This window comes from Nelumbo lutea, chromosome 2 (assembly GCF_056320005.1).
Source record: "Nelumbo lutea isolate HS-2025 chromosome 2, American lotus-T2T, whole genome shotgun sequence".
In the NCBI taxonomy this organism is placed as follows: domain Eukaryota; kingdom Viridiplantae; phylum Streptophyta; class Magnoliopsida; order Proteales; family Nelumbonaceae; genus Nelumbo; species Nelumbo lutea.
In genome coordinates this window covers 27188953-27216406 of record NC_142685.1, presented here as the reverse complement: position 1 = coordinate 27216406, position 27454 = coordinate 27188953, and the positions used below count along the sequence as shown (strand labels likewise).

The following is a 27454-nucleotide window of genomic DNA, read 5'->3' as shown; positions in this document are numbered from 1 at the left end:
ACAAGATTTACAACCTCCATTTACATCTATGTAACCAAATAGGAGTGAAAGTAAACATAATAATAGACAGTCCACATTTTACACTCTCATTGGTGATTGTATCATCTATTTTTGTTTCAAATTTTAGCTTATTTTGTTTGGTTGTAGTACAAAAAAAGTAAATTAAGACATGAAGCAGAATAAAGTGAAACCCAAAGCAAAATTAAACACGAATTTACATTTTTTCCATTTGTACCAGTGCAAATAAAATTGCATTGCAATTAAATACAATCGTACAAACTGAAGGCTTAGTTTGGAAGGAGTACAAATACAGGTATGTAGATGCAAAACCTTGTTTTTTGTATTACTTTGTATGTATTTGTACTGTACTTTTGCTTTGTATTACTTCCTAAATCCTAACTAAGCCTAAATTTGAAACCTCCCGATCTCTTAATCATCACATATTTTCCAATTGGATCAATTTGGCCTCTCTCTGAATTGCATGAAAGTTGTCCCAAATGGACACTTGGCTGCATTTGTATATATATAATGTAAAAGTGGACTTTTACACCAAACCATTTGAAATCTCTGAACCGTTGAGCATAGAAAAAAGCATCATTATCAATATAAGTTATGTTTTACATTAATTTACAATATAAAACCTCACCCCATCCAAATGCCAATAAAACGAAACCGAAAGTGACATTTTACACCAATAATGTTTTAGACTATAAACAGACGTCTAACAAAACTGAACCGACCACTCTAAAACTAAAACATTAAGATTTGAAATATAAATATACTAACTTCCCCAATCCCCTAGGTGTGTGACATATTACGAAATATGAGATTTTAATGTGTTCGAAAATCTGCGTTAAATGTGCATTAAAACAACATGTATTTAAGGTAATGCATTCTGAAAGCAAACAAAATAGAAGTCTACAACAATGCCCAGTAGTGACCACCATACGAAACCCAAACCATTCAAATTTGTCACGTATTATTCATTTCCCTGGTCCATCATCCATACCTTAGGCATGTTCCTCAAGTACCGTCCCCGTGCCCTACCATTAATTAATCGATCAGGCTGCATTCCCTTGTATTTTTCACTTAAATAACATACAAAATATAGTTCCAAGGGTTTGTTGATGAAAAGATGGTGAGAAGAAATGCTCCAACCACGACACCACGTGGAAGATTCCTGTACTCTTGGCTTCTTTTTCAAATGACTAAGACTAGCAAATTCAAGGGCAACATAACATGTATTCTACTTAGGTTACAAAATACTTGAAAAAAAATGAAACTGGGTCGAAATGTTTTATGTTTTACAAACCGACTTGGAGTTGGAACCGTTTTTGCTATGGTTTGTCCTGGTCAACGGTTTGATAATCTGAGTCAATGGATCATTGATTAAATCAATAGTTCTTGATCAAAGAATAAATTAAGGGTGAAACGGATCTAATTGAGCCCAACGGTCCAACTGTCTTGATCTATAACGATTCAATGGCTCAACCATTCAAATCTAACATATTGACCTTTTAAAATTAAAGATCGACCCAAACCTGAATTTTGACTAGATCACTCATCTGGTTGATCGGTCAACAACATATCCACCTCTTCAACCTCCTCTTGGTTTGAGATGAATGGGGAGTTTAAGACACACAGCATGATGTGCCACAACACATTTTAAGTCTAATTGTCTAAACAAAGTGAAATTCCAACCCCCACTTGTGAGGGTTTGAATTTAAATGAACTGCATCAACTTGGACCAATTAATGATGAATATATAGCTCTGATTATCGTTTCTTTCTGTTTAAATGTCATAGAAAAGTTGATGTTGTCCACTGTCATTTCTGTTGGCTCCACCATCGCCAATAGCCTTAGCCTTCAAATGAAGATTGAAGACTCCGTCATCTTTGTTTTCTTTCTCCATATTAACCTTAAAATAAGCCACTCATGTCCCACCTACAATCACATTATTCCTTTTCTTTGGAACCCCCAAGCAATTCCCTTTTCTTAGAGGGTGAGGAACCACATACACCACTTTTTGGAGCGGCCCATGTAAGGTGGGTGATGGACTCATACATGATATTACACCATCTAAGTTGACACGTGTCGAACAAGAAGCATGCCATGTGCCAATCGACAATGCAATTTGGCCGGCTGGTTTTCGGTTTATAATTACATAATGTTCCCGTGTCTAGCACGGGAATTTTGTACCTACTCTTTGACATATCTAGGCTCAATTTTTATAATCAATATACCTTATTAGGTTCGAGTTGTAATCAAATAACCCACTATATCTATATCTACAAGAATGAGACCCGCATTAATGTAACTTCTTAAAAACGTCTTTTCACTATGTATTTCTTTTTAATTTTGATTTGTTGTCAATGCCTCAAATGGATACATGTGGCCTGACTTTCTAATCTTAATTAGGAAACAACAGATTTGAGGGTTAGAGTGGGATCCATTTTGAATTAAGTTTTAACTAATCTCTCAGCGCCACCATACAATTCTTATTGAACTGTTCATGTTAGGTTATGTTGGGTTTGATAGAAAATTAGCGGGAATCCATATAATGTATGAATTTTGTTAAGCCAAGACTAAATAATAAAAATATTAGACAATTGATTTATATTTTAATTTTTTAAATAATTAATATTGAACTGTTAATGTTAGGTTAGGTTGTGTTTGTTTTGATAGAAAATAGAAAAGAAATAAAAAAAAAAAAGATTAAAGATTGCAAATAAAAAAGAAAGAAACTTTCAAATATTCCCTTATATCACCATTTCTTCTTTTTCCTCTCAATTATAAAAATCTGATGAAAGAAATGGGTCACAGACCATGGTTGGAATTGATTGGTTGTTTCTGGTGCATGAACAATGGAGGGTCGCCTTGAGTTGGGTCATCTAGGTCAGTCATTTCACATGGTAAGCCTACATACTTTGGTTCTACTGCCGAGCTCATGAGTACACGCTTTGTGCTTCGCTATCAAGACATGATAGCTACTGTTCAATGGTCATGCCTCCTCAGAGGTTTCATTTCTACTGATAGACCTGAAGTCTATGATAAAAATAATGTAAAATTAAGAAATCAAAATCTAGGGCAATAAAGGTCGAAAGACAACATGGGTTTGGTAAGAACTAATGGGACAACTTGGTTTAATCTTGATAAGAAATAGATGGATGGATACTAGGGTTATAGAAATCCTGCGTCAGATTTAGCTTGTTTCTGGTAGCTAGGAAGCCTAGGATGGGAGGATTATTCAAATTCAAGGCTGAGCCTAGGATGGTAGGATTATTCAAATTCAAGGCTGAGCCTAGTATGGTAGGATTATTCAAATTCAAGGCTGAGTTTGACAATTAAGAGTCTCACAATTAACAAATAATCAAACTATAGAGTTTGACAATTAAGGCTCCATTTGATGCGTCTTTTTTGTGCAGTCTTTCAACTGTTTATAAATCGGGCTGATTGTATCATGGTCCTTTTTCTGTTTAGTTCGTAACAAATCTAACCGCTAAAAGTCAGTGCGTTGAAAAGATGCAAGAAACTTGTTTTGGGCTAATTTCGAGAAGTTCCAAATGAAACTTTTGGTGTCTTTCTTGTTTTATTCTCATGCAGAAAGACACAGAAAGACGCATGGTAGCCAAACTAGATTCGGGCTGCTCAGAGCTTCATGCAAAAGCTCAATGCATCTTTTGACTATCAAAGCTACCAGATATCTTCCCAAAAAGACTTGTCAAACGACCCCTAATATTACCCACTGGCTAATATGGTTTTAGTGTCTTACATCTAATACAAATTACAACATTGATTCAATCATTTAACCTTGGTTGAAGGATTGGGCTATTTGATATGGGTAAGGAAAATAAATAGTGTTTTAGAACTGGCTATTCATCAACCCAAAGCCGGTTGGGTGGTCGGTTTGGTGATTCAACCAGGTGGTTAGCCTGTTGACTCAATTAAAACCATAAAACAAACCCGGGGCTTGTTTGGTTTTCTGAATCATTGGTTCAAAATAAACATGGTTTGTTTGAAAGGAAACAAATGCATGGCCTAACCACGATATGGCAATGGAGCGGCCAAGTTCAGGGAGGGTTTTGTAAATTCTAGACTCTCCCTTCCTCCTAAAACCTTCCACCCCATACCCTCCCCAAAATCTGTAGTGGGTTGGACATTCAAAATCCAAACCTCCCCGTACATGAAAATTCAAAACCCTCCCTAATCATACCCTATTAGTACCCATGTCGGATGTAAAATCCCAAAACCTACCCCCACCATTTGATGCATTAGAAAAAACCTCATCGAGGCGGGTAAGGACGGGTACCTTCCAGGTAAGGCAGAAACTGCCATTTCTACCAACAAGTTATGTTCTACAATACCAAGGGCTAGCCAATAACACAAGTCTTTATCCTTTTGATACCGAACATAGGAGAAGTAATTATTTAGAATTTGATAACAGGAGCTTGTGTTGTCCAACTATTTTTAGATGACATTTTTAAAAGCACCATCATCATCATCATCATCATCATCATCATCGTCATCATCTAAGCTTTGTGCCAACTGTATATGATCAACTACATAAATCCTCTTTTGCTATTCCATTTTGTTCAGTGTTATATCTATTATTGTTAAAGCATAGCACATTGCTTCCCAAAGATGCCTTAACATGAACATGAAAAGACAAATTAGGATCCATGACCATGAGAGTATGGATAAAGTTTTATTGCCAATTGCCAATTTGACATAACCCTCTTCATTTATCTAGGCTTGAGAGTTGAGACTGACAGAGTGGCAGTGTAAGACAATCTCATTGGAGAGTGATGATACACGATCTAGTGCTCCTTGCTGGTGGACATATCCGATGTCGGGCTGAGTAGGTCACTTGGTCGAGCTGCAAGAAAGAGATCAGAATGTTCAAGTTGTTTTGCCTGGGGTGGGCACTCCAATGCTTAAGTTAACGAACTAGAGATGTGCTTGCTAAAATGCAAGAGAGTTGGAATGCCTAAAATCTAAATCGTGTGTACTTTTTGAGGTTGGAGGTGAGGCTCTTATATAGGCGGCCTGCCGTGAGCCTCACGAAATACATCCGGGATCTTTAGCCCAACTAATTTGGAGGTGGTTTCATGCCTGATGATGGACTCCATGTATACAGATAAGGCTTATCCAGTTGCACCAGAAGCAGGCGGGGTGATACTCAGCTCTTTCAACGTGGCATCGTGAGCCTAGAGAGGTCGGAGATAATAACCCGCTTAAGGAGGAGATTACCTGACATGTCACTAATTGAACTCAGGTTAGGTCAATAGAAGCGGCTCGCCTCTCATGCTGACTTGACATCTTGTCGAGCCAGGCTAGTTTGGTGGAAGCAAGTTGCCTCATACACCGACTTGAGGTCCCACCTAGTTGTTTGCAGTTTGGTCTGCTGGGATAACCCTGAGGTCACTGATGCAGTTGTGAAGTGTCCAAATAGTCTGCTTACATGGTGTCAAGGTGTCTACTAGCTGTTCTACGATGCCACATGTAATGATGTCATTGGAGGACTAAATAACCCCTCATTAGAGAGTAATATTTTTGAAAACAAACAAACCCAAAATTATGTTTTTGGCTTTGGTTGAACTACTTTGAAGAACCAACTAATAAAAGCTTTAGCAAAAAGTAGTGTTCTTAGCTTTCAAATAAAGATCTAGTTTTATGGGGTTTTCACCAAACATAACTTATAGGCTGTCCAAGTAGGGCCCACCTCACATAGATAGAACTCAGAAGCCACTTAACGAAAGCCCTTGGGGCACTTAAAATCCACACAACGAAGCTTTAGAACATAAAGAGTTGGCAAATGAATTGAATTTGTATAGGTACACATCATGCACGAGTTTTAGTTATAGCCAAGGATTAAGGTATCAATATGATACTCCCGATATGGGGCGATATCTAGTAATAGTGTACCAATTTGTATAGGTACACATCATGCATGACTCGTGGGATACATATCCGGTCATAGTGTATCCATATCCATGATCAGGGATATAGGTCGATATGGGGCGTATCATATCCGTATCCATGATCATGGATACATGATACACTATGATTGGATATGTATCCTACGAGTCATGCATATCGATATGATACACCTCCGTATTGGGTTGTACCGCACCATACCGATGGATGCGGTTCGATACACATCGATATGGAGGTGTATTCGTGTCTAGTTTGACAAAATTCTACATTAATTACTTTTGGATTGTTTTTCATCTTTAATACAAGTTAAAAATAGTATTATGAAAATTAAAATAAATAATTTAAGATTTAATTTTCCCAAAAAATTTAATAAAAGCTAAAAAATTATAAAAATAATATATTTCATCTATCTTAAATGATTTTTATATTTTATTTTACACATAATTATATGTTAAAAATGAAATATAGTTATTATTTGAAAAAATAGAGTTATTATATAAAAATACTAAATAAATAAATTTTCCCAACAAAATTAATGGAAAACAGAAAACTATAATTATAAAAACTAAAAGGAATAATTTAAGATTTAATTTTCCCAAAAAAATTTAATAAAAACTGAAAATTAAATATAATTTATTTTATCTACCTTAAATGTTTTATTTGTTTTATTTTACAATTATGTGTAAAATAAAATTACTATATGTTAAAAATGAAAACATATTTATTATTTAAAAAAGGTTGTTATTTAGATAAAATACCAAATTAATAAATATTTTAAAAGATTAATAAAATTTGAAAGAGTGATAATTATTGTACATTGTTTGAATGTTCTAGAGTCCCAGTATTGTTTATTGTAATATTTCTCTTCATATAACCTATTGAAGTATGCATTTCCCATGTGTTTATATCTTATTCATAGATAATTCAACTTTTGGCATAGTATGATGAATGTATTTATGTGATTTGTATGCATTTTATTAATGTATCCAAGCGTTTCTATATCTTTTATTCATATCCATGCGTTTCCAAAATGTATCCGTATCCAAATTACCGATACTGATACTTTGATACTTGATTATAGCATTACAATGAGTAAAATTGAGACAAGAAATTATACTTCTATGAATTAAATCCTTCCTAATTAAGAAACAACATGCCAATGCAATTATTTCTATGATTTATCCATTAGTTATAACTTTATTATCTGTTATACTTTAAAAATCTTTTTTTTTTATGATATTTAAAAATTTATATGTATCATGTAGTTATTTACTTTTTTTGTTTCAATTTTTGGCCAAAATATACATAACTTTCAATAAATGTAAGTGTGAAATCTACTCAAATTGTTTTCATTAATCTAAAGTGAAATCAAAATTTCATCTTTTTTTTTGTAAAATTTTGAAGAATTAAAAACTATAGCATTAAAAACAAGATATAAAAACTTGTAATATAACAAAGGACTATGACTCCATTCGGTACAAAGAGATAGATTAACAACCAGTCAAAAGAGAGTGATGGATGGGTAGATAATCCCCTATCAATAAGGCCTACCAACTTACGAGCCGGGTATGTTTTTCTATGCAACTTTTCTAGGAATAAATGATGCATGGTCTGCATCTATACCCCATTAACCCCACCTTTCAGAGAATGATTTTGTGGGTAATGGGCTTCTCATAGAAACCCCTTAAACTTTGTCCAGCAATTGATTTTCCAAACTAGGGTTTAACTAGTTGAACCAGGCTATTCCTTTTCTTTTTCATATTAATGCATGAATTAATACAAATTTTCTTCCTTATCAATGCGAGAATAGATGCAGGGGATTTTGTAAATGGTAGTGTCAAAATTTCAGGTCCTATTCATTGTTGTCAGACTCGGACCGCACTGGCCAGACCGGATATTAAACTGTGTTTTTGGTCACTGGGTCATGGGTCTAAAGGTCTAAGAGTCTAATTAAAGGTGTCAATGGACCGGTTTTGGATTGGGCTCTGTCTAATCCAAAATTAATTTGAACGGATTGGATGGACCAATAAGACATATTGGATTGGACTAATTCGGTCCAAAATATTTATTAGATTGAATTCGACTTGATTCTTTCATAATAAATTTATAAGATAAGAATATAGGTGTTGATTGTGCGCAATCCGGCCGGTCCTAGCTGTCAACGGCCTTGCCTTTGAACGGAGCTACAGGGAACCTGAAACGGAGAAGATGAGGGAACTCCGGGGGGGAACCCGGTGAGATTGTTCCGAAGCTCAAGTTAGTATTCTCTCAAAGGCAAGATAGAACCTGATGGCGCAAAGTTCACATACCTTGTTCTTGGGGGGTAGGGAGCCTTTTATAACCACTTCGCGCACTCACTCCGAGGCTTTTGTCAGGTCGGGTATGATTATCTCTACGCTCCTGCCAGTTCGGGTGTCATCACCTCTGCTGGGACAGAACCGCCACTGCTCTCTTTGTCGGAGCCGTCTCTGCAACTGGAGATGGCGGTAGCAGGTGGCCATTTGAGCGCGGCTGTCAAGCGTCAGATCCCAGGTCAGTCAGGTGCGCCACCCCTAAGTACAGACTATCTCGGTGTCGGGCGAGGTACAGTTGTTCAGTTTGGCGTCCTGGAGGCGAAGTGCTAGAGTGATGGGCGAGGTGAAGTCTTGAGTTCGGATAGGGGAGTGTCCCGAACTGTTGTGGGGCGGGCTAGTTCGGGTCGTTGCCTTATGTGAGGCTCGGGGCCTAAGGGAGAGTTCGGGCTCCTTGTAGGGAGTTCGGGCTCCTAGTAGGGAATTCGAACTGCTGGTAGGGAGTTCGGACCGCTGGTTCCTCCCTTTGGTGCTCGCTTCTTGGGCGCGCTATTATACCGATCTGTTGCCTTTACCACTTGTTGCGTAATGACGAGGTTGGACCAAATCTTCCTTCATCAGGTGTGAATAAACTGGATTTGGATTAAATCAATCTAAATCAAAATGAATTTGAATAGATTAGATGATACAAAGGTTGAATTAGAGCGGCCCAAAATGATCCATAATATTAATTGGATTCGATTGGAACTGGCCCATTATATTTATAATGGACTCACATTGGGCTGTATTCGATTAAACCAAATCGGGTCTAATTGACACCCCTAAGTCTAACTATTTAGTTCAACCATTCAACCCCTTCAAATGCGCTGTTATTTCTCTCTCTCTCTCTCTCTGTCCCTCTCTTGTGTTGTCTGGGTTGAAATCAAAGGCGCTGGCACAAAAGGAAAGGAGGTTTGAGCCTCGGAGAGCTCCATGGTTCAAAAGAAAGAAAAGTGGAGCTGTGAAGGGAAGAAAGAATAAAAAAAAAGCATATTTTTAAAAAACTAATCCACTTTTAGGTTCGAATCGATATCGTCGTGGCTCTGCTGATCGGACTTAAAGCATAGTTTCGTTGTTCTTACTCGATCTCACTTCAGCAGAGTACTGAATCTCTCAGATCCTTCCATCCCTTCGCTACCTCTTCTGTTCGAGTTCGAGATCTGTAAGCGAGCCCTAATGGCGTTTTGACGGTCGAGTGGCATACTCAGGTGAGAAAGCGGGAGCTAAAAATCGTTGTATTTTGTTCCAATCTACTGCATTCTCTTCCCCGGAACAAATGACCACTCGGAGATCGATGCTTTCTTGTCGATCTTCGTCGGGATTTTTTATCTCCTTTATATGATTTCGAGATCTTCTGTTTGATGATTCTTCTAGTCTTCGAAGTTTCAAAAAAAGGAACCTTTTTTATGAGTTGGGGATCTAGTTCAGTTCAGTAGATTTGTGTTTCTTCTCTCTCTGTCTCTATCACTTTCAGTCACACATTTCGGTGATCGGATTTTGATCTTTAACGTGGAAGATCGCAATTCCTGAGACATGCTTCATGCCCTAAAGAACTTCTTTTGCTTGGTAATGCCTAAATGAACTAGCAGCGGTTTGAATAGTTCATTTAGTCATATGAAATCTCCTTTATGCATCATTCATCAAATCTCCAACTGAAGTAGCATTTTTCTTGATAATTTTTAAAAGAAAGGAACTTCTCTGTTTTAACTTATAATCTGGATTGATCTAAGAAAATCTTGGGTGATGCATACGCAAATAAGAAAATTTATCTTGAACTCTTGGTTTTGAGGTGTTTCGTGCTGATGCTGTTCACTTGGGCCCAATAATATTTCAAAAGTTTAGTATCATGATCTCCTGCTTCTTTATTGGCTTCCAGAGAAGTTTCATGTGAAGGGGGGGGGGGGGGGGTGGGGGGATAGTTGCCTTGCGGGTAGCATCCCAGAACGCAAATCTATAATGTTGTTGCCTTAGGAAATATGACTGAAATAAAACAATCTTTGGTTAATTTCAACGTGTTTCACTTATTTTCTGCTTGTATACAACTTGGTTGCTCTCCCGCATGAGGATGTTTTGGTTACTTAAGTAAAATATTCTATTTTCAAAACACCTAACTATTCTGTAACTTGTAGGACAGAGAGGGCATGCAGGTTGAATTGGGTAAACTAGTTTGTTGTTTTTCCCTTTTGATCTTCTAAGTCCTAAGCTGTAAAATAGCTAAGTGAGAGACTTATGCCCTTTCCTTATGATAGGTTAGCAGGTTATATATGTCTGGGCATCAATTCTCTTGAAGTTTGGTTGGGAGGAATACAGTAACAGAATTAATTGATAAGATTCACTTTTGTGTAATTGTGTTCTTGCATTTTTCAGTGAGCAATGGATGCTGATAATATTATAACTGGTGGTGTGAACGAGATGAACCATGAAAATGGTGTTCTTGATGAACTTTCTTCTCGAGGCAAGGAAAGTTTAATGTTAGAGGAAGTGAATGGGACTCTTGATTATAGTACAAAATCTGTACAGCCAGACGGAAGTTCAGAAATTGCAGCTGAATTGGAAGATGTCTTGGCTCTAAATTCACCCATAGAGGAAGTTCAGGACAGATCGGTAATTCACAAGGAAAGCAATGATTTGAGTAAGGTTAGTTATGTCAGAATATATTGGATTGGTTGAATGTGCTTTCTTTGTTTGTTTCTTTTGAGACCCACATCCTTGCCTCTGTTGCTTTGTAGGAATTGAGTGGAAAGGACAAAGAGCAGACAGATCATCAGAAACCAAAGAAAGGCCAAACAAAAAGCAAGAATGAGAAGCCTTCTAGTACCAAAGTTGGTGTTGCAACCTCAGTCCAAAAGAACAAATATGGAAAACATGTTGAGGTAACAACTTCTGTTTCAAATGGTTCGCTGACCTTGGATATGTGCCCAAAGCAGCATGTTGCCCAAACAACCAGCCTGAGGTCAAATAATGACAAACAAGCTATTGAAGGCAATGCAAGTGTTGACTTAAGTAGGCCAACAAAATTGATTTCTGTGCCAAGTACTACTTGGAAATCACAGGTAAATTCATATCAAATTTCATTCATAATTCCTATATACTAACCACATACTGACTTAAAACTTGAATTTTCTTATTCTGGTTGATGAAATGCCGTCATCTCTATTAGTGATCATGGTCATCACTTTTCTTTTGCTTTCAACAGCAACATGGAAAATCTGGCTCAGGGTCCATAAAAAATGTGTCACAGTCTGAAAATCTGAAGTAAGTATTACTTGCTGACCTTATTTATTCCTTTGTCTTCCTCTAATTGCTGCCTGGAGGAGCACACCTTGTTTTTCTTTTCATATCTAACTTGCTTCAATGTTAGTCTCATGGGAGATAGGATGTCAGATGACCCTGGATCCTTTCAAATTGAAGTGCAACTGCGCTCCAGAAGTCCTCTTTTAGATGCCTAGAAAATCGTAAAATGTATTCTCTTGTTGCAGGGAGCAGGGAAAGCATTTGAAGCCACTCAAGCAAGGAGCACCAAGTAAAATTGAAGAGAATACACATTCTGGTTCTCTGTATCCTTTCCAATATATTCTCCTCCTCTTTTTTGAGCTCCAAGGGTTCCCTAATGCTTGTTTTCTTTATTAAGTGGCTTGTCGCTTGTTTTTCCTTAAGCACATTGTAGAAGTCCTACAACAGGAGGTCCAAAACCGAGAAGAGTGGGCACTCTTCCTTCCTATAGCTTTAGTTTTAGGTGTGACGAACGGGCTGAGAAAAGAAAAGAGGTAAGTTGGATTTTTGGTCTCTTAACTATGATCAACAATATGCTCTTTTCCAGCAGCATAAGCACTTGGTTAACAAAGATTATTTCTGTCATTTTACCGTGCAGTTCTACTCAAAGCTTGAAGAAAAGATCCATGCAAAAGAAGTGGAGAAGAACACATTGCAGGCCAAATCCAAGGTGACATTAGCTTATGGGTTAAATCTTGTTATTTACGTTATAACAAAATCTGTTCTTTCTAATGATGTTGTGGCCAATCTTTCTATAGGAAACTCAAGAAGCAGAGATTAAGTTGCTTAGGAAGAGCTTGACCTTTAAAGCAACACCCATGCCAAGTTTCTACCAGGAACCTGCGCCGCCCAAAGTTGAATTAAAGAAGGTAACCTTTTTTTCTTATTATGAACAGTGATGTCAATGTGGCACCAGATTGGAAAATTGCAAATTCTAAGTTTTAGATGTAAAACCATGGGATTTATAACTAGTTCCAAGTTCCCTTAAAAATCTCAAAGAATTTATAAATAAAACCTTTAGAATATATAGAAATCTTTAAATGCTAAAGTTAGAAAAATATTTGAATGATGTTCTGTTGCCTAGGGATAACAAAATATATTAATGTCTGGGCACCATAAATTTATATTGCCATCTCATTGTTTACAAGCTTCTTCTTTTGATTGTTTTGTTGGTTCAAGGTTCTTCATATTTAACCAAGCAAAACAAGTTTTGCAATTTAATCAATCAATGATTTTTGTAAACCAATTGAAGAAAAAGAAAAAATAATATATTTTTATTGTAAACCCTTCAACCGCAATCGTCATTCTGGTATTCCAATTTCCTTTAGGCTTTTCTAGTTTATGCTTGTATTAATTTACACTTTATTTTTATACATGTCTTTATTATTTATTTTTTATAATTAGTGTTTCCCTAATGTTAGCTACATCTTTTTGTAGTATCATGTTGTCAGCATGTGAAAAGCAGGCTTTTACTGGGATGAATTTTCATGCAAAAAGTTGCAACTTATGCTTAAGATGTGCATATATTACAGTCCTAGAGTTTTAAGATTCAAAATGTGAATATTAAGATGCAAACACAATTTATTAAATTCTTATTAAGAGTTGGTGTCAAATGTAGGATTTCAATCATATAAGTTACGGTTGGATCTGAACTGTAGGATTGAAATTGTGAACCATAGGATTTTAATAACAGGATATGGCATTAAACAGAACAGAATGACAACATGATTCATGTAGTTGACCCCAGCCTTCAGTTATACAACAAGTTTGAATCCTTCTCTATTTAGTGTTGCTTGAAGTGTAAGGCTCTTTATTTAAGAAATGAATATTGAATGGAAACTGTACTTATCTTCAGTCCCCACACTCCCTGATCTGTTAATGATTAAAAAAATGTATCGGTAGTAAAATCTTTAGTGTATGCCCAGGTTTATATCCATGCAAGCATAGTATTTACTATTGGGTTACTTGGTAAATTGGAAATGCTTCTTGTATGATCAGTTGAAAGAAGTTAAAAGTGTCTTTAGGTGTTGAAGAACTAAGGACTTTATGCTCATATGCAAAATAGTCAAATCACCTTAAGGTGGTAAAGTATCACATGAAGACTATAGTACTATGTAGCTAATAACTTCATTTCATGGTCTGTTTTCTTGGTAGAGTGAAATTGTTGTCAATAGCTTCATTACAATGACATGAGATTTTAATTGTCTTTTGCAAAACATCATAATGATTATTTGATTGTAGATTCTTAGCTCAGGTCAACAGGTTGTGGAGGTTTTTTATATTTTTTATTTTTAAGGACTCATGGATGCATTTATAGCCTTGTCTTGTGCAAATGAGTGTCAAATAGTATTCTCCTTACTCCATTCCTTAAAGAAAGCTTGATGGATAGCAGCTTGCAAAATATAAGAGTGAGAGCAGGGAGCTATTCTTTTATAGAACTCTATCATAACCTATCAAGTATTGGGGATTGGGTAAATCCTAACTTGACTATTCCTTACCATTTACAAAATCAGTTTATTGCACATGTACAAAGATGTTTAATCAAAGTCTCAATCATGGTTCCCTATTGGCCTATTCTCAAAAGGAAAGCTGTACAAAGGTGGATCTTTATAGATCAAGTGGGAGAAGTCAAAATTTTCTTTGATATGGATATTTTACTAGAGAAGAGAAAGACAAATTTTCAAATGGAAAATTTCTCATTTTCAATTCCATTATATACTTAAGTCTCACACTGTCACACATATAGGAAAACTGAAGCGGTCAACTATGCTTTACAGGTTGTATTTCAATGTAAAATTTATAAAGATACTAGGTCCAAGTGTTTTGGTAAAAGATGACTTCATCCAAGTGTATTGCTAAACAGTCTAGCAAATGCACATTGAGGGCCTGTTTGAGAGGTCTTAATTTAAGCAGCCTTCCTTAAGTGGCTTTAAAGGCTTAAAAAGTTGGTTATACACCCAGCCTTCCATGAATTTTACCTTTTTCATTGCTCATCCAAAAAGCATGTTTATCGGACTTCTGTGGCTTAACAGTTAACAATGGTCTGGTCTGATCTTTTTTTTTTTTTATTATTATTATTATCAATAACAGAGCCATTTTATTAGAAATAGGTCAAGTGAAATAAGTACAACTCTCTTAACTCTCCCCACAAGAAACAACAACATTACAATATAGCCCAAAACATTTGACTCCTTCCCACCCCTTGCTTGGCAAGTGTGTCTGTAAAGAAATTAGCACATCTTTTAACCCATCACATTCTCACTTCCATTCCCTGGGTAAGCCACATAAATTTCCTTTTTTCATTAATGAAGCTTCACAAGCCATCTTCCTTGTTCTCTAGCTAGCCTATTGTCAATTTTGAAATCCTTCAATGATCAACCTGCTTATGTTTATTTCTTGGCCCTTTTTGCACCCTCCAAAACAGCTGAAATCTCTCTGCTCGAAGTGAATCCCCCACACCAATTGGGCCTGAATACAAGGCAATAACTTCGCCTTCCTCATTCCTGAAGACTCCTCCAACACCTGAACAGCTGGGGTTACCTTCATTACTACCATCAAAGTTCAACTTGGTGAAACCAAAAGCTGGAGAAGGCCACAATAGAAGGGAAATATCTTTTCTAGGAGCTGAAGCTGCCACTTCCCTCCAATTATTATTATTATTATTTTTTGAAAGAAGTTAACTGATTTCATTAAGGAAAGATGGGTACTCAAGAGGGTGTACAACTGCAAAACAGGGGCCAGACTCCTGAGAATTACACAGGTGGATTTTTATCACAATACAAGGTCTCCAGAATGACACCTAATTTTGCTAATCCATCCGCAATAGCATTTAGTCCCTTGGAATCCAGTACAGAGAAACATTCGTTGGAGCGAATAGGTCCCTTGCCTCTGTTAAGAAGTGACTAAGTCTCCATGGTCTAGCCTCCTGTTGTCCTAACCATTTTACCGTATTTGCTGAGTCACCTTCGATGGAGAAGTTCTGAATACCCAGTTTGCTGACTAGGCGAATCCCTGTAAGAGCTGCTAACACTTCTGCCTTTGTGGAGTCAGCTATCCCAATCGGTCCACTGTATACCCAGCAGGTGAGTCCATTTTCGTCTCTTAGGATTCCCCCTATGCTGACAATTATTTAACAAAGCCGTTGTAGAAATATCAGCAAAAAGTATAGGGATTTCACCCACTGCACCATTCTAACCATGATTGCTTCAATAACTGCTCCTCTACTTTCTTTTTCAGCAAAAATTCTTTGGTTCCTCTCCTCCTAGACTGTTCAATAAATTGCGGCTCTTGTGCATCTCCACAATGCTCTTCCTCTCTTCTTAGTCCCACTAACAGTAGAAAAGTTAAACATGCTTTGAACATTTAGCGTAGGAGTCCACCTGCAACCAAACAAAGAGAGAAACCAATCCCAAATAGACAAAACAAAGGGGCAGGTGATTAATAGGTGAAAGCAAGATTCACCATTAGCTTTATGAAGAATACACCAATTAGGGGGTAAGCACCAAAAAGGCTTCTTTCTTTGTTGTAGGTCACAAGTGTTTATCCTGTTCAAGAAAACTTCCCAACCAAAGGTCTCAATCCTTGGAGGAACCGGTTTACCCTGAACTTCCTTAACTGGAAAGGGCTGTCCAAGACTATTTATTAGAAGGAAGTGATAAGGCTTTGGAGAAAGAGGCATAGGTAAAAGTACCAGAAGTGGAAATGGTCCAAATCCGAGAGTCCAATTTTGAGAAATCTAAGCAAACCCCTTGTAGGGTTTGAAGCAGTGCCAAGATATAGTCCAATTCCGAATCTTTAATACCCCTCCTAAAGCTCAAGTTCCAATCTACCTCAGAACCCACACCAGAAAGGATTAAAAAATTAGACACAAGCTCATCTTTAAAGCTGGAGATGGAGAAAAGAGAAGGGAATTGTTCTTTTAAAGGCAAATTCCCCATCTAAACATGTTCCCAAAACTTTACCAAGTTCCTAGAGCAAAGATTATATTTTATAAAAGGTAGGAATGAAGGTTGGGCGGCATGTGTAGATTTCTAAGAAGAAGCACTAGTAGCTCACTCCCATATCCCAACCCTCATCCGCCATCCCATGAATGCTCAAGATCACCTTAGCCTACAATCTATCCTTATCCACTAGTAATCTTCATAGCCATTTCCCTATGGTGTGACCTGATCTTTACAACCCTGTCAGCCTAGAAAGTTGATAATCTTTGATAGGAAAGTCATCCCAAATGCCTTGATGAGTAGTTCTTCATGGTACCTACTGCCATAAAATGAATGGGAATCATATATTAATCATGCCTTTTAGTAGGTGTTAGAATTCCTTTTGCTACTTACAGAATTCATATATGGCACAGATGAAATTTATATATTGCTTAATTGTACCCAGTTTGAATTTGGTTAGGGATTAAGTATTGAAAAGCTCTTGGTTGTCATTGTTTCTGTTCAAGTTAAGATTAGGTGATAAGGCATTATGTTGGGCTTGAGATGCCCATAACAGTGAACTGACCTTCTCTACTTGCATCCTACAATAGTGGAAGTTTGTAAGTGATCAAGTAAAGCATCTTTATGTAACTAACATGAAAATAAATTCATACAAGTTAGCTTATCTGGTACATTTTCTTTATGTATGGATGTAAATCTATATGCACACGTGTTGGCATCAAGACGAAGGTTAGACTTTGAACTGATAAAAAAAGCTTAGACTTTGCTACTGTGAAATTTAACTAATAATGGGACTTTTTTGTTTGCCTATAATATGCATATGATAGGACATAAATGGAAAAGGATCAGTGAGGTTTCACTGTTAATAAATAAACTCAGATTGGAAATTCCATCCTTCATTCCCTCTGACATTATTATTTTGTCCATTATTTGACCCTTTTTGACTTGTGCAAGGGTACCCAGCTGGCTCAGTTGGTAAATTTTGGTTGAGTTGAACACCAGTCTGAAGTCAAACCCAACCATTATTACCAACTACTAACCAATAAATTTCCTTCCCAAGAAAAGGAAAACATTATGGTATTGGGCCTAGGCCTGACACAAATTTCCAGGCCGAGCTGGGCTAGAAATGATGACCTTTTCATACTCCAATGTCAACCAAGAGATTGACATAATTAAACAAATTCTGACCACGCTAAGTCAACCAAATAGGTAACTAATAGAAACATTCAAATAAGGAATCGAGTCTCTAAAATAACTCTATTTACACTTTGTGAACCTAGTACAACTAACTTATTTTAAAGGCACAGGGAATTACTAAAAATAGCAAATTACGATTTTACCCTAAACAGTGATTATAGGAATTACCATAAATGGCATGTCCAAAAAGTTTCCATAAATAGTAATTTTTAATTTTTGTCTAAGGATAATAAATTTCTAGAAAGTTGACTTAAAATATCAAAATATGAATGACCAAAAATTATGAAATTGCCATTGGTTCAAGAATATGAAGGATTTTGGTTTGTTTTTCTCCAAGGATTATTTCCCATGGTTTTCGAACTTCTGTTGACCCGGACAGCCGGACCGTTTGGTGCGGGAACTGACCAAGCAACTGGTTCCATTTTACTCCAAATCCAGTCCCTGGCCAAAAACCATTGAATCAGTCAACAACCCATTGACCCGGTTGGTCGAACCGTCAACCCGTTCAATGGTTTTGGCCATTTTTTATTTTAATTTTTAAAATTTTTTGTCAGAGTGGGCCATCTGTTCAGACTGGATGGTTGAACCATCGATCCAGAAACCGGTGGCCAGAATGGTTCCGGTTCCGAGTCGTTTTTTAAAACATTGTTATTACCCTGCTTTTGAGTCTGCATCACTAACTAACCTTCAATAAATGAAATTTAATTCCACTGTGTTGAGGTCATTGTGTTCCAATCTTTGAGAAGTTGATATTAACTACATTCATGGAAAAACAAGTTACTCATTTCTTGACCAACGAGCACAAATCTGGATCTCAAATATAACTAGGAATTGTAGATAGAAATTCAAACCACAAGCACCATTTAAAACTCCAATTAGGCTTTCCAGTACTTGGATATCTAAATTTTCTGATGATACAGATACCGCCAACAAGAGCAAAATCTCCAAAGCTTGGTCGGAGAAAGAACTTGACTGTGGAGAACTCCGAAGGAAATGATAGCAGCAGCTCTCGATCAGGCAGGCTTAGTCTTGATGAGAAAAGCTCCCAAGATGGCCTTGCCAAGGGAACATCAGTAGAAACCAAGAAGCCCCTCAGAAAGTCTCTTCCTAAAATGCCCTCTCAAAAGTCCACTTTAGCCAGTGCAACAGATGGTGACACAGCTCCTACAGAAGAATCAGAGGATCATAACCTAGAAAAGGTGTCTGCTCCAGCTGCTGTTCCATGCCATATTGAGATCAAACTCTGTCACAACTGTTACTGAATTATATTCCATTGCATAAAGGAGAGTTTCATTTTTTAGGTGGGGGTGGGGGAACAGCTTTTTGGTATGATGGTTGTGATTCAATAGTTACAGAAAATTGCTGATCGCAATTCTGGAGTTTAATGGAGGAAAGGAAACACAATCAGAATGGCTTGATTTTGGATTATAGTGAGAAATAACCCGCAGAGTTCTAATGGTTTTGGTTAAGCACGAAGCAAGTTAATTAAAATGAATCCACTACCAACTAGGCAAAGATTGGTTTGTATCTGTTGGACAAGCATTAGTTGCCTTCAGTAAAATTCTTGGAATTGATAATAACTTGGATGGTGTTCGGTTCTTATCTGAAAAAATGGCACCAGTTCAGTGTCACATGGGCCTCTCTCCTTAAAATGTTTGGTTAAATTGTTCATTAAATAAATAATTTTCTCGGTTTGTGTTTAGGATAAGATTCTTTTTTTAATGTTTTTTCCAACACTCGAAAGAGTGTTTTTTCACCATTGCGTCTAATGGTACTTAACTGTCATAAAACGTTTCTCAGTGGGTTTTATTTTTATTTTTTATTTTTCAAGATTTAAAAAGTACAAAATGTTTATTAATTAAATGGCAACGGAACCAACCAGACCTTGGTTGTGATCACATGACTTCTAACCATGTAACTTGTTTTCCTCAACGTCCAAAAATTAGGATAAAATGCTCACAATTGGGGTCATGTTATGTTGATTTCTGGCTTAACCAATCTCCATTTGTGTTATGTTGGTGAGTCCAAAATTGAAATACTTTGTAAGTGGGTTGTTTTGGGTTCACATAAGCGATATTTGATGAAAAATCTGTTAAGCCCAAATTTTCTGTCTTTCAACCAAAAAAGAGGTTCAAATATTTTCTGCAACCCGATAACATGGTCTTGTTAGATCAAGTTTGTGAGTCCGTATCACCTGCCAACAAAACAAATTCCAACCATCTACCAACATAATCTCACACTGTACATTTTATATATGGCATGTCCCACTTTTATGGTAGTTTTCTGTATCATGGTGAGATGTGCGGTGTTAGATCAAGTTGGTAGAGGGTTGGAATGTGCTTTGTTGGCAGAAAATCCTAATTCCCAAGTTGCAATTAGAGGTGTAAATAGGTCTGCCCATGGCTCAGCATGGCCCGGTCTGACTTTGGATTGGCCCAGCACGATAGAACACGGGATCACACGATCTTGGGCCATGGACCGTGCTGGGCCAACCCCCCAAGTTATCCTAGGGGAGGGTGATACGGCCCGTACTTTGTGTGAGCCCGGCATGGCCTATTTTACACCTCTAGTTGTAGCCTTATGCTATGAATAGGAAACAAGAATGCTGATATTGGGTGGGCCTATGACACATGACCTGTCTAGTCTGAACTGGCCAATTGATCCTTCCAAGCAGCCGAACAAGCAAATAGCCAAACAAAAGAGAACATAGAGAAGATACATCCAGGTCAGGATTCTTCCTAGACTACTAGTAACCCCTATAAAGTGCATCCTGTCCATGGATTTGATATTAATCCTCTATCAGGATTCATTCCACTTGTACGGTGGGCTCAGATTTTTTAGGTGGACTGAACCATAAAATACCCTAACATTTTTCAGTTTTTTTTTTTTCCCTTGAGACTTGAGAGTTGAGTTGGCTCGTTTTTCCAACCTTGCTAGCGGGGCAAGGCTTCTAGGGTAGACTTAGATCAACCATCATCGATTATTTTGATTTGGACAATTCTTTTTTAACTTTCTGCCTTTTGGGTTTGAAAAAAACTGGGATAAGTAGACTGTAGTCCACCCCAAAATTGGTACAAGTCCCCAGAAGAGAGAGGGAATCTTTGAATCCATGGCTGCAGGTACTGAATCAATATATATTGACACTTTCTCAGTATTCGAATATTCCTGAATCCTGATGTCATCAAATTTGGTATCCTCTTCCGCCCACCACCAACCACCCTCATTGGGGAGTTGAAACATTTTCTCACTTGAGATAACTGAGAGGCTGGGTTCTCGTTCTCGAGGTAAAAGCCACATCTGGTGTGCTTGATGATGCTTGATTATAGAAGCAAACTTTGTTTAGGACTTCACATGGACTCACTCAAGATGCAGCAGCAAAACAAAATTTTGTATAAATGTCTTAAACATGTTTTTTTTAATGCTTTACATGTCTTCATCAATCCAAAATAACAGAGATGGAAGAGTTAATCAGGTTGCTGTATGTGAGTATATATGCTTAATATAACTATAAATTGGTCAATTAATTGATATCTTATTGTAGATTTGTAGTCCTTCCTTTGATATGGGTAAATGAAGGGTTATCTTGAAAAACACATTCAATTTACCCTTCGTGTTTTGCTAAGGAATAAATTTGTGTCAATACATGAAAAGGGTCTGATTATCATTTGAAAGAATTGACTCTTTGTTCTTTAAACAATTCAGGGCTCATGCAGATAATATCTTATACCTGTGTTAATTAATTCTCATTCATTTATTTCAGTGGAGGGGATATAGTGATATACTCTTGAACTTTTTGTTGAAAGCCTCTTAAACTTCTTTTTTTTAATTCTGATTTTGAGAAGAAATCACAACTTCATATATAATATATAATTGTCATTGTCATCCCTCTTTGGTTATCGCTGGACTCCAAAACCCAATGTAATGGTATATGAGTCAAATCTCCATTATTATTATTTGGCTCCATAATCAAATCTCCATATTGCAAACCCTTTGCTACATAAACTCTTGATCCCTTCCCTAAGGCTACGTTTGGTTTGATAGAAAATAAGAGAGAGCAGAATGTTAAGTCAAAAAAATTTGTGAAATTACCTTGGAACTTTACTTATGTTCCTCTCTTAATAGCCTAATTAACCCTGTTCATTGATACTCAAATAGGGTAGATTTTCGGTATACAGCATGCACACCACAGCTGCACCTGCACAAGCCTCTCTCTCTCTCTGAAAGGCTTCAATCGAGCAAAAGTAATTGAAAAGGTTCTGTACTGAAACTTCAGAGAAAGATGCAAAGAGGTAGGTGGTGACTGGTGAACCGCAAGCATATAAAGCACAATACGACAACAAGAAAACAGATCTTAAACCAAACCATGCTTTCGTTTGGGCTTGTTTAGTTAATCAACAATCTTAAAAAGTTAAGTTAAACCCTTGTATTAATTTAAGCAAATCATTCTTCCTTATTTCCCGTCGTTTTGTGCTTCATGCTTCAATCCTCCTGGAGAAAATATCACTCTGTATTCTGCACTAGGGCTTGGAGAAGGTGTCAAGGATTGTTTTGAATTCATTTATTTTATTATATTTCTCTCTGCACTCGGGTTTCTTCTGATGCATTCTAGATTTATAGTCCACTGGTAGCAGTTGTATCAAACAATGAACAAAACTATTCTGATCGATATTGGCGCCTAAACCTATCTATCTCCCACCTCTTTCTGGTCCTAGATTTTCTCTGTACAAGGTAGAGGAGGGATGAAAAAAAAAAAAAAAAGAAAGATTACTATAACGAATTCTGTAAATCTAAGACGCAGAAGTCAAAGGTGCAGGAGCTCCTCCAATGAAGTTTGGTGGTGGCGGTTGCGGTGGTACTGTACAGTTCATTACTCCATGTTCCTCCTGTTCTTCCTCCTCTTCCTCTTCGTCGGCGTCCCATAGAAACCGAGCATATGAAGCTAGAACATAACTGCATAACATAGTGAGCTTAAGATTAAGAACAAGAGAAATCTGAATAACTATGAATAAATTTTCAATTTTGAGGAAAACCGAAAATCCGGTTTCATAGGAAAGAAAAGAAACCCGCTTGAGCCAATCTCAAAAGATTTTTATTTTTATTCCGGAGAAATTCAAATAGGTGAGACTGAAATTCTTACCAGTCGTCAGGGGATGCTTTAACAGCTTGATCAAAGTATCTCTTAGCACGACCAGAGTCTCTTTGAGTTTCCCATATCAGTTCTGCATAGAGTGACAGAACATTTTGGTCTGATGGGTTTGCCAGGATTGCTCTCCCACAGTACTCTTCGGCTTTAGCTAGATCACCCCGAACCTGTTTCCAATCAATCAAACAAAAGTCCGTCAGGATTGATTCCTTTCTTTTCTTTCTCTAGAAAGAAAAAACAAGAATTGGATGGGTTCATTACCTCTTTTAAGAACCTCGCGTAATTCCCCAGAAGAAGTGCATTTCCAGGGTTCGCCTCGATCATCTTCTGATAGTAAACATCCGTGCGATCGTTCCCATGATTCGAATCCGAAAACCCAGAACCCCCTTCACCGTCTCCACCATTTGATCCTCCTCCTCCTCCTCCACCACCACCACATATCCGGCCATCATCACTCCCAACTCCACCGCCCACAGGAAGAGTTGCCAACCCATTATCCTTCACCCCAACAACACACCCCTCGTCCATGGCTTCCACCGCTTCCCCCAAACCAGAGCTCGAAAGCAACCGCTCCAAAGACGAAGCCCTTGACTTGATTCCCACCTCTTGTTCTTCCTCTTCTTCCACCGAAAACGAAGACAGCCCAGTAAGGCTCCTCCCTAATGTCTTCTTTTTCAATACCGCAAGCTCCCGGAGATCAGTCTCCGACAGAGCTCTGCTCATCTTCTTCATGGAATCGTCGCCAGGAGACACCGAAGCCGAAGAGGCCGTCAATGTGATCGGTCGAGTTTTCGGTATATGAAAAAACAGGTCAGATTCCGGCGACGACTCCTTCGATTGCGGAATCCATGAATTCAAGATCGGTGTTGAAGCGCTTCGAAGAAGCATCTTTTTTGTTCTTTCCCAAAATAAAACGAGAAAAAAAAAGAAGTAAACTTTGAAGTGAGAGAGAGAGCTTAGATTGAGTAGGCAAATAGGCAAGAAGATCTCCACGATTAACAGAGAGAGCTCGCCAGTCGCTTTATATAGAGAGAGACCGAGTGGGTGAGTGCAGAGAGAGAGAGAGTGAGAGAGGATTTATAAACAGGACAGAATCTAGACCGTTGATTCGAGTAAGGAAGTGGACGGAGGAGATATCGGAGCTACGCACGTGCCCTATAATTCAGAAATGGCGTCTATACAAGAGGACGACGTCCTCTGAGGTGATTCCACGTTGAGCAGTGAATCACGTGACGTTGGATCCTTTGAACCGTCTGATTTGTCTGGTAGCGCAGTTTCGACGGTGTGTATTAGCTCCGACCACGTGAAGATAAAATAGTTGCATCTGCTTGAACATGTGGCGGTTTTGAAAGAGAAAGGAGTGCGAGAATTTTTCGCAGTTCTGCACTAGGCCTAAGTTTGGAAAGTTTTTGCAATCAACATATTTGTATTTGTATTTGTATTTTTCAAAATATGGGTGTCAATGGTATTCCAAAATTCGATTTAAAAAACTTTGAATATTGGTGAAATTCGGATATTTTGTTTATATCGATTAATTAATTATATTTGAATTTCAATATAATTTGATTTGATTTGATAAATATTCAAATTTGATTAATTATTTAATTCTTATAGATAAGTATTTAAATATTTTATATAATTTATATATAATTATTCAATTATATAAATAATTTGTATACTTTATATAAATAAAATATTTATTTTATATATTTTTTAATTATCTAAATGATTAATTAGTCAAATTCGAATCAAATCGAATATTTGAATATTTAATCGAATTCAATTTCAAATATTAATTTTCAACGTCTATGAATTTCAAATCGAATTGAGATATCAAATTTTATAATTGGATTCAAATTTAGATATTGCCTTATTTAATTCAAATTCGATCCATTTATGCCCCTATTTTACACAGAGTCTAGATTTCAAAACTGTCTCTATTTTTGTGAATCAAATTCAAATCATGGTATGTTTGAACCCAAACTGGTAATACAAATAGTATATCTGAGCACAACATCAATCGAATCAAAATATGATATGATTCAATTTAATTTCTGAAAATTTTAATAAATTATTAAAATGAAAAAATATATAACAGTTTAATTTACATAAAAATATACAAATATTTTTTCAACTATTTTCTGTAATCTTTTGGAAAGATAGGGGTAATCCGAATTCAGCCAGACTTTTAATTGGATACTATTATTCTATCCGATCTGATTTGAAATCGGTTAAGGAATTATCCAAATCCGACAGATTAATTAAACCATATTTTTTAATCGGATCTGCACCCCCTAAACGGTATTTGTCTATTTGAATATTCAAATTCAATCATATTAAATATATATATATATAATGGGGGGGGTTTTGACATTTTAAATATTTATAACTTTGCAGTGGAATTCAAGAATTTGCATTGGGCTTGTTCGTATTTCTCCGTAAAATTTATATTATATTTATCATCAAGAGTAGACCTATTCATGGGCGGGCTGGGCTTTTGTTCTTTATTAACATAAATTTTTTAGGCTCAAGCCCGAGCCCAGCTCGACCAACGGGCCTACAACTTGGGCCCAAGCAAAACCCTCATAAAAAGTCTGAAGCCCGACCTAGGAGTCTAAGCACCGATGCTTGAGTTTGTAGATTGAGAGAATGGTGTCTGAATTGAGTTCGCCGATTCCTGGGAGTCTGAGAGTGAGAATGGACATTGAGAAAGTGAGAAGATAGAATATGAAAACAGTGCCAACTAGAGAGAGAGTTCACCGTCGGAGATAGAGACGACCTAGTTTTGGTGGCACTAGCTATCAGTGCCTTGAGTTCGCAAAGTGAAAACGATGCGCCTGGGTTCGCCGATTTTGAGAGTGAGAAACTGAGAATGAGAAGATAGAAGATGAAAACTATGCCTGTTGGAGAGAGAGAGAGAGAGAGAGAGAGAGAGAGAGAGAGAGAGAGAGAGAGACCTAGTTCTGTTGGCGTTGGCCGCCAGTGCCTAAGTTCACAAAGTGAAAACGGTGCACCTGGGTTCGCCGGTTCTGAGAGTCTGATAGTGAGAAATGAGAGCCAATTCTGAGAGTATGAGATTGAGAAATGAGAATGAAAAAAAAAGTGAAAAGAATTTAGGATTAGGGTTAGGCGATTTAAGAATTTAGGGTTTAAATTATATAAAAGTCAGGTCAAAATTTTTTAACAAATCCCAAACCCGGCCCATAAAATAATCAAGCTCAGGCTTTTAGACTCAAATTCAAGCACATGGGCCAAAATACATGTTCAAGCCCGTACGAGGGCCGGGCTGGGCCATGAACAGGTCTAAATTCTAGAGGTTGATCTGAAAATGTTATGTTGTATTCTCAAAACTACAATGTCAACGGATTGGATCCAGTGCGGGTTGTGTTCGACCCGACAGCCAAATTGGGTCCCATTATGCTGGCTGTTTCATTGCACTGTAAAGGCCCCTTGGTCTTGCCTTTTCTACGCCACTACGCGAGATATGTTTTTTCAGGCCCACTTTTGTCGTCTAGCATTTAATTTGGATTTCCAGATTCTTACACGTGTCAATTCAACTTAGCACCACTTGTCTGATTACATCAACCTTTTCTCCTCTAGGCAATGTCTTTTTATACAAGGGACAAATGGCACGAATTAATTGGAGAAAAGATGTGTACTCACCGGATGTGGCAACTGGCTAGGGTTGATCGGCGACTGATAGAAGTAGATCTGTAAACGGATCACATCCAAATCCGGTCCTGTTAATTAAAACAGAAACTATCCAAAATCCGAACAGATTTAAAAATATCGAATAGGATTTGGAATAGACGTTTGTACCAATTTTTAAGGGCGTTAATGGGCCGATATTGGTCCAATCTGATCCAGTCCAACATGAGTCTATCATAGAACCAGTTATAAATGGGTTATTATAAAATATATTTTATATTTTATAATATATACTAGTAAATAATAATAATAATAATAATAATAATAATAATAATAATAATAATAATAATAATAATAATAATAATTTTAATATCCTTATTAGAACCCATTAAAAAAGATGAGTAATCAAACCATGGTGTTCTGGTGGATTTAAATTTGTTTTTCATTTTAGTTGTTAATAAAAAATACTTTTTATTTATAATATTTATTTTTGTTAATATGATAAATGTATAATATTAGGGATGTGCACAATTTTATAGACACAATTTTGTGTTTTCTATAATATTTTTTTCTATTTATTTTTGAGTTTTTATTATATAATTATGACATCATGTGTTAACCAATTTGACTTGAAAGAAAAACGGATCTCATTTTTGGGCATCTTTAAAATTTTTATTATATTTCCATAATTAATTCTAAAAATAATTTTTGTTTATCACACTTATCTTTGTTTAATATGATAAATTTGTAATATCTTAGATATGCCAAAGTTTTCTATAATTAATCAAAATGTTCCATCATTAATAAAAACACTTCTGATTTATCATACTTATTGTTATTTAATATGATAAATATATAATACTAGAGATGTGCCTAAAATTTTTGGCAAAATTTTTATAATATTTATATTTTTATTATTAATCTGAGATCATTGGTTAACCCATTTGATGTAGATGGTTGAAATACTCACCCACCACCTAGGCAAA

The 27454-nt window shown here is 36.8% G+C and overlaps 2 protein-coding genes across 2 annotated transcripts; one reads left to right on the top strand and one right to left on the bottom strand.

Annotated features, from left to right (window-relative positions):
* The first annotated feature begins 9065 nt into the window (after nucleotides 1-9065).
* Nucleotides 9066-19105, top strand: LOC148869413 (protein WVD2-like 5). Its single transcript, XM_088970309.1, has 9 exons — nucleotides 9066-9475; nucleotides 10635-10904; nucleotides 10997-11320; nucleotides 11464-11522; nucleotides 11747-11824; nucleotides 11935-12034; nucleotides 12139-12210; nucleotides 12299-12409; nucleotides 18598-19105. The coding sequence occupies exons 2-9, from the start codon at nucleotides 10641-10643 to the stop codon at nucleotides 18937-18939; spliced, it is 1350 nt and encodes a 449-aa protein (XP_088826435.1). The 5' UTR covers nucleotides 9066-9475; nucleotides 10635-10640; the 3' UTR covers nucleotides 18940-19105.
* A 3115-nt stretch (nucleotides 19106-22220) lies between these two features.
* Nucleotides 22221-23866, bottom strand: LOC148869412 (Tetratricopeptide repeat (TPR)-like superfamily protein). The gene is made up of 3 exons (XM_088974092.1): nucleotides 23082-23866; nucleotides 22815-22987; nucleotides 22221-22627 (listed from the first exon to the last, which is right to left on the bottom strand). The coding sequence occupies exons 1-3, from the start codon at nucleotides 23706-23708 to the stop codon at nucleotides 22465-22467; spliced, it is 963 nt and encodes a 320-aa protein (XP_088830218.1). The 5' UTR covers nucleotides 23709-23866; the 3' UTR covers nucleotides 22221-22464.
* Between the last annotated feature and the right edge of the window lie 3588 nt (nucleotides 23867-27454).

Excerpts from the sequence above, each read along its gene's own strand:
- LOC148869413 (XM_088970309.1), top strand. The coding sequence starts at position 10,641 with ATGGATGCTGATAATATTATAACTGGTGGTGTGAACGAGATGAACCAT. Across the intron at positions 11,825-11,934 it reads AATACACATTCTGGTTCTCT|AAGTCCTACAACAGGAGGTC; the intron begins GTATCCTTTCCA and ends AGCACATTGTAG. Across the intron at positions 12,410-18,597 it reads CCAAAGTTGAATTAAAGAAG|ATACCGCCAACAAGAGCAAA; the intron begins GTAACCTTTTTT and ends CTGATGATACAG.
- LOC148869412 (XM_088974092.1), bottom strand. The coding sequence starts at position 23,708 with ATGCTTCTTCGAAGCGCTTCAACACCGATCTTGAATTCATGGATTCCG. Across the intron at positions 22,988-23,081 it reads ACGCGAGGTTCTTAAAAGAG|GTTCGGGGTGATCTAGCTAA; the intron begins GTAATGAACCCA and ends GATTGGAAACAG. Across the intron at positions 22,628-22,814 it reads AAAGCATCCCCTGACGACTG|TTATGTTCTAGCTTCATATG; the intron begins GTAAGAATTTCA and ends TATGTTATGCAG.